We start from the raw sequence: 7,022 nt of genomic DNA on the forward strand, positions 1-7,022 counted from the left end.
TCTTCAGCAGGAGCAGAGTCCATCTTGAGAAACCACGTTCCTTGCTCAGCCTCGAGAAGCAGTCCTCACCCGATCACGTCCTATCACGAGATCGCGGCAACGCCATCCACCTTCAGGCCCCTCTTGTAGTTCTGGTTCTCTCGCTGTTTCCACCACATCCGCAGCGACTACCTCCACTGACATCCTGAACCCCCCAAAGTCATCCCGAGGGTGGGAATCAACTTCTTCCAAACGCCTGCAAATCTTGACATTTTCACCCCTTCCCATGACTCGTGAATGTTCTTAATGACATCTAGAATGGTGAATCCTTTCCAGAAGGTTTTCAACCGATTTTGCCCAGATCTGTCAGAGGAATCACTCCCTATGGCAGCTAGAGGCTTACCAAACGCATTTCTTCAAGAATAAGACTTGAAAGTCAAAATTACTTCTTGATCCATGGGCTGCAGAATGGATGTTGTGGTAGCAGGCACGGAAACAACATTAATCTTGTTCGACATCTCCATCAGAGCTCTTGGGTGACCAAGCACATTGTCAACGAGCAGTAGTATTTTGAAAGGAATCATTTTTCTTTTTTTTTTTTTTTTAATTTTTTTTTCAACGTTTATTTTATTTTTTGGGACAGCGAGAGACAGAGCATGAACGGGGGAGGGGCAGAGAGAGAGGGAGACACAGAATCGGAAACAGGCTCCAGGCTCTGAGCCATCAGCCCAGAGCCCGACGCGGGGCTCGAACTCACGGACCGCGAGATCGTGACCTGGCTGAAGTCGGACGCTTAACCGACTGCGCCACCCAGGCGCCCGAAAGGAATCATTTTTCTGAGGGGCAGATCTCAATAGTGGGCTCCAAATATTCAGTAAACCGTGTTGTAAACAGATGTGCTGTCATCCAGGCTTTGCTGTTCCATTTATAAAGCACAGAGTGGATTTAGCACGATTCTGAAGGGCCCCAGGATTTTCGGGACGGTCCGTGAGCGCTGGCTTCAACTTGGGTCGTCAGCTGCGTTAGCCTCTTACGAGCACGGCATCTGTTCTTTGAAGCTTTGAAGCCAGGCACTGACTTCCCCTCTCTGGCTGTGAAAGTCCTCGATGGCATCTTCTGCCAACAGAAGGCTCTTTTGTCTACACTGAAAACCTGTTGTGCAGTGTAGCCACCTTCCTGAATTATCTTAGCCAGACCTTCTGGGTAACTTGCTGCACCAACACTTGCTGCTTCACCTTGAACTTCTAGGTGAACTTATGGAGATGGCTTCCTTCATAAGCCTCATGAACCCACTTCAGTTAGCCTCACACTTTTCCTCTGCGGCTTCCTCACCTCTCTCAGCCCTCACAGAATTGAAGAGAGTTAGGGCCTTGCTCTGGAGTAGGCTTTGGCTTAAGGGGATGCTGCGGCCGGTTTGATCTTTCATTCGGACCACCCACACTTTCTCCGCATCAGCAAGAAGGCCATTTCACTTTCCTATCGTTTGTGTGTTCGCTGGGGTGGCACTTCTAACGTCCCTTCAAGAACCCTCCCTTTGCACTCACAACTTGGCTGCCCATTTGACACAAGAGGCCCCAGCTCTCAGCCTGTCGAGGCTTTCAACGTGCCTTCCTCGCTACCCTTTTGACTTCAAGTGAGAAATGTGTTACTCTCCCTTTCGCTTGGACACTTAGAGGCCGTTGTAGGGTCATTCTCTGGTCTAATTTCAATACTGGCGTGTCCTGGGGAACAGGGAGGCCCAAGGAGAGGGAGGGGGACAGGGGAGTGTCTGGCTGGTGGACAGAACAGTCAGTACGCACGAAACATCGGGGCGCCTGGGTGGCTCAGTCGGTTGAGCGTCCGACTTCGGCTCAGGTCATGATCTCGCCCTCCGTGGGTTCTAGCCCCGCGTCGGGCTCTGTGCCGACGGCTCAGAGCCCGGAGCCTGCTTCGGATCCTGTGTCTCCCTCCCTCTCTGCCCCTCCCCTGCTCACGCTCTCTCTCTGCCTCAAAAATAAAAACATTAAACAATACAATAAAATAAAAGAACACACGAAACACACACACACGCACGCACGCACACACAGCGTCCACAGCTGAGCTCCTGGTGCTGGCATTTCATTACCACCGCAGAAGCTCACGGGGGAGACTGTGCAGGGAGCAGGTCTGTGACCTCCCCTCCAGCAGGGGCAGCAAGACCCCACTGCTGACAGCCTGAGCAGGGGAGGGGCGGGGGTGGGGGGAGCCAGAGCCTCCTCCCCGCCCGGGCAACCCCGTGCCTCCCCTGCAAATCACAAAGGCACCCCCGTCCAAAGAACAGGTCCGGGCCTTACGCGAGCGAGGTGACTTCCCAGGCTCAGTCCAGCCAGCTGCAAAACACCTGGGTCCTTATCCCGGTCAGGTCCTCAAAGGCACCGTCAGTTTTTAATGCCACAAAGCAAGCAACTCACACTTCCTGGCAGACGGCACAGACCGCATCCATTCATTCTTCATCAGGCGTCCCTCGTCAGCAGACGTTCACGGAGCGTCTGCTGTGGCCGGGCCCCAGGCTGGACGCCGGGGACTCAGAGAAGAAGGCTGTGGCCCCTGTCCTCGAGGGCGCCTAGCCCAGCAGGCAGGCCGACGCACCGAGCGTTTGCAGCAAGGGAAGGCAGGTTGCTCTCCTGGAGACCCAGGCCAGGGGCGGGGAGGCCGAGATTTGCCCCGAGGCCGACAGCACCGTCCCTGGGCTGTCCTTGTCGGTCGCCACTGTCTGTGAGCCTCCTGGGCGGCACACCCACACCAGCCCCCCACTCCTCTCCCGTCCTCTTCTGCCTTGGCATCTGCTCTGTCCGCCGGACAGCCAGCGCCTCCCCCTGACCGGGCAGAGGGACTGGGAGCCGACCGGGTGTCGACGGAGAGACTCTGGGAACAGACGTGTCCGTGGGATGAGCGGAACTCACGTTTCAACCCGAGGTTCTAGGTCACCGTGGTCCCCCTTGTCCCTGTCCCCCCACGTACAGCCCCCTCGCTTGCCTCAAACCCACTGGCCTGGCGGATCTCAAGGTAGGTGCCTTCCGGCGTGACCGCTACTTGATCGTTTCTTACTCTCTTCCCGCAGACAACTGTCGGAGGAAAATGCCAATCTCCAGGAATACGTGGAGAAAGAAACCCAGGAGAAGAAGAGACTGAGCCGAACCAACGAAGAGCTGCTTTGGAAGCTCCAAACCGGGGACCCGACCAGCCCGGTTAAACTGTCCCCCACATCCCCTGTTTACCGCGGCTCCTCCTCGGGGCCCTCCTCTCCCGCCAGAGTCAGCACGACGCCCAGATGACGCCGCCGCCACGCCGCCTGCGGGAGCCGTGGCTCCTGTCCACCCGGGGCTCCTACCTGGAGGGAGAATTGACCAGGGGCCGGCCCGGGGCTGGCCCTGCACGCATGCTCAGTAGCTGCCTCGCTGCATTCTAAGCCAAGTCCTCTTCCGATCCTCGTGTAAGACTGTCCTGGCATTGGCACTTAGGAAAGCGTAAACGGTAGTGTCTGATGTGCAAACGTTTGACCGTAGTTAGAGCCAAAAGAAAGAAAGAAACTCCAGTTGTTGCCGAGCAATGAACTTCCACTGCAGAATTTCAGGTTAGTTACAAATAGCTCAGTTTTGAATATACATTGAATAATCATTGTGTACTGCACCGACCTGTGTGTATATTTAGATACACGTATATACACATGCAGCGGTTCTGAATTGCATTTTTTATAACACGAAGTGCTGACATATTTTGGTGAAGGTCAGCAGTTTTCTAACTTGTGCCTAAGAATTATTGGGAAATGAAAATGCATTTCTATCTAGCTTCCCAGGAATATTTCTACCCAAAATAGAAAAAGGAAAAAAAAAAAAAAAGATACAGAGAAGAAGCACCTTGCAACCTACCACCAAGTGGTCCTCTAACACAAACACCAGCGATCTGTGAACGGTAACTGCCTTCGGAACAGTCAGCTTCGTAGTCAACATGATGTGAGGTCACTATTATCCCATTCACAAGTTCTATTACTACTCCTGTCGTGAGTGGCGAAGGGTTGGGGTGGGGGGGAGCCCCTCGGGGGTTTGGCTTTTCTCGTGGACGGCACTCATGACAGTGGCTCATCTACAGTCTCGTAAACACGAGTTTTGCTTTTTACCCAAGCGGCATCTTGGAATCCGTCGTCACGCTCTTGCCCCCTTGGGAAAATGTGGAAGAGCCTGGCCTTCTAGCGTGAGGGGGAGGATGGCCTTGGAGTTGGCCAAGACCATCCGCACTCCATCCTCAGGAAGGAGAACCGCTAGTACGATCTGTATCTTGACTGAGCACAGAGTAGGAAAGCGTCCTCTGGCACCCCGTGTCGTTTGCTCTCACGCGATTCCATAAAGGGTCAACCCACCGAAACGGGACCCCGGGCCCCCACGTCATAGGCAACCTTCGGTTCTGTAACTCAACCCCCTCACTGTTCGTTGAGGTGGCTCAGGGGTTCTGGCAGGAGCTTCCAGAAAGCCAGCCCTTCCATCCTGGGGGATCCGTTCCAAGCTGTGCTAGACCATCACATGACCTCCCGCAAAGCCAGGCGTGTTTTCTGCCGGACGACCAAGCAGTACCACAGCCGACGGCGGTCCCTTCTTAGGCCCAGGAGGTTCTTCCCAATGGAGGAGCCCACTGAAACCGCCAGCCAGCGGTCCTGGCTCCTGGACTGGCATGCATCTCGGAATCGGTAGACTTAGACCGTGCAAGCTGTCCCCGTAAGTGCTATGGAGGTATAGGAGCAGAATACACAAAGAAAGACGTAGTTTTGATGGTCGATACGGTGACGGCAGTGATGCCTTTGGTTCCCGTTGGTGACAAAGACCCTGCGCTTTCTCCCGATGGCCCCTCAAAATCGTCCCGAGCACAGGGCTGCCTCTGAGCCTGCCCCAGGCCAGCAGACTCACGCAGGGATGCTCCGGGCCGGGAAGAAATGGCCTGCGGGGTGGGGGTGGGGGGACCTGCTCGGCACGCACGCGGCCAGCCTGAAGATAGGCCCATCGGCGGTCCTTGCGTGAGTCGAGGCTGGCCGGCCTCGGCTACATCTCATTTCTCGCAAACCTCCAAGGGTCTCTGCCCATCCTAGAGACCCACACGATGGATCCCCATTGAAGAAACATTTCTCTTTTCCTTTGGTGGCTCTGCATGATGTTGTGATATTGAGTTGGGCATTCCGTTAGAGTAGATCCTGCCACGTTGATGAAAGACACAATGATTTATTCTATTAGCAGGCGCCACCTGCAGAGGACGGCTCAGCAGCCCCGCGCTGCCAGTCAGGAACTGCTTCCATCACACCTGCTAAACGCAGTTACACGGCAATACGCGTTTCAGTGTTACATTAGAACGTGCGACGGACGGCGTGGTAGCCTATTGCAAAGTTGTAGAGACGTTAGAACTAAGTAATCCCTCGCTAGGTGGACTAGAGCTTTGCCCTAACCAGCCCCGACCTCGGGTACTTGAGCGAATTCCCACGTTGCTCTGGCCTCCTTCCTTCATCGTGGACGCCCGTCACGTGTCGCTCCTATCCTGAAACGTGGGGGGCGGCAGCCGCTGTGCCCCGTCCCCCCCCTCCCCCGACCCCATCCCTCCCACCCCGTTAGGACTTGGACCTCTGACATGGAAGTCTCCCTGGCGCCCCCTCCCAGGCTGGAATGGTTTCCACATACGGATGCTGCAGCCTTCCCCGCCTGCCTCATACCCACCAAACCTCACCAGCCTCTTCCCGGTGTTCGGGAGACATGTCCGTGCCCTTGCACCCACCCCCGCCCACCACAAGTGGGATGAGGTTCTGGGGGGGGGGGGTGCGGTGTCAGGGGAGGGGAGGGGGCTGACGGGCTGGCACACTTGCTATTTGATGGGGCCACACGCTATTTATCTGGCCCCTCCAGTTTCTGTGTTGCATATTTGTGTTTGAAGCATATTAAAATTAACTTGAGGGACTTTCTGTGACATGCACTTGATGTAACCGTTAGCCCTCTCAGGCTTCGGGAAATTCAGGCCGGGGATCCAAGGCAGGGAGGCAGGGAGGTGTTTCGCAGGCTGGGTTCCTTTTCGGCGTGTGCCAGGGTCAGCTGACTGTCACCGAGAGCCCCTCTCCCCGGACGCAGCAGGTGCAGGGTGCCCACAGCTGTCTCCCAGCCCCGATCTCCAGCAGCCCCGCCCTGGACTTGAGCCATCTTCGGTGGGCTGGGGGGGGGGGGGGGCTGGATTGGGTTGGAAAGGGACACAAAAAATTGAGTATATAGTCCCCCTCAGCATTGATTTCAAATTCAGACCTAGACAGGGGTATGTTTCCACCCCACAGACGGTTTGATGTGTCCTAAGTCCCATCCAGTTTTATCTGGATCATCACTGACCTTTCCCTTGAGTGGCAATGTCCACAGCTACAGCAATTCCCTATCCTGGGCTTTCTTCCCCCAGGGGGGTGGGGGCGGCACACAGGACCCTGGAAAGTTCTGCAGCTCTCCCTGCAACATCCCGAGGGCAGCCGGGACACTCTCATTTCAACCTGAAAGCGCTTGCCCCCCCCCATCCCCCGGCCTCAGGCTGGCCAGCCGGACCCCGGAGTGTCCACGGGGGCCTCCTCCTTCTTGGGGTTACAAGGGAGCCCCCAGGTAGGCCAGCTCCCCATGGAGGTTTTGCAGGGCATATGGCAGGGACAGCTATTTAGAGACACTTCGAGTCTGCTCTCCCGAACAGTTGCTGAACCAGAGACTTTTCGCAGGCGATCCATCTCGAGTCACTCGGAGACCTGAGAGGGACACCACAGGTCCCCTCGGGGTCACCCGTGCTTCCAGATTGTTGAGGACAACTGCCTACTTATTAGTGACGGACTTGTCAACCGGACCTAACCTGTTAGTTTCCTCCAGGGTGTCTTGGGTCTTCCCCTTTCAGAATAACCACGTCCCCAGTGTCCTTGCCCCTACACATGAGGTAAGCAAAGGAAAAATGGGTCATCTCAGAGAAGGGAGGGATGGAAGAGCTCACGTCGGGTAGAAACCTCAGAGCTGGATACTTCGCACCTGCCAGTGGGA

The 7,022-nt window shown here is 55.8% G+C and overlaps 1 protein-coding gene across 1 annotated transcript in view; it reads left to right on the forward strand.

Annotated features, from left to right (window-relative positions):
- The window catches only part of MTUS2 (microtubule associated scaffold protein 2), a 378,633-nt gene extending 372,706 nt beyond the window's left edge, over positions 1 to 5,927 (forward strand). The window contains 1 exon segment of the mRNA XM_045466800.1: positions 3,059 to 5,927. Coding sequence (XP_045322756.1) covers positions 3,059 to 3,272 — 214 coding nt within the window. The 3' untranslated portion in view covers positions 3,273 to 5,927.
- Positions 5,928 to 7,022: the final 1,095 nt, after the last annotated feature.

This window comes from Leopardus geoffroyi, chromosome A1, assembly GCF_018350155.1.
Source record: "Leopardus geoffroyi isolate Oge1 chromosome A1, O.geoffroyi_Oge1_pat1.0, whole genome shotgun sequence".
Lineage (NCBI taxonomy): Eukaryota > Metazoa > Chordata > Mammalia > Carnivora > Felidae > Leopardus > Leopardus geoffroyi.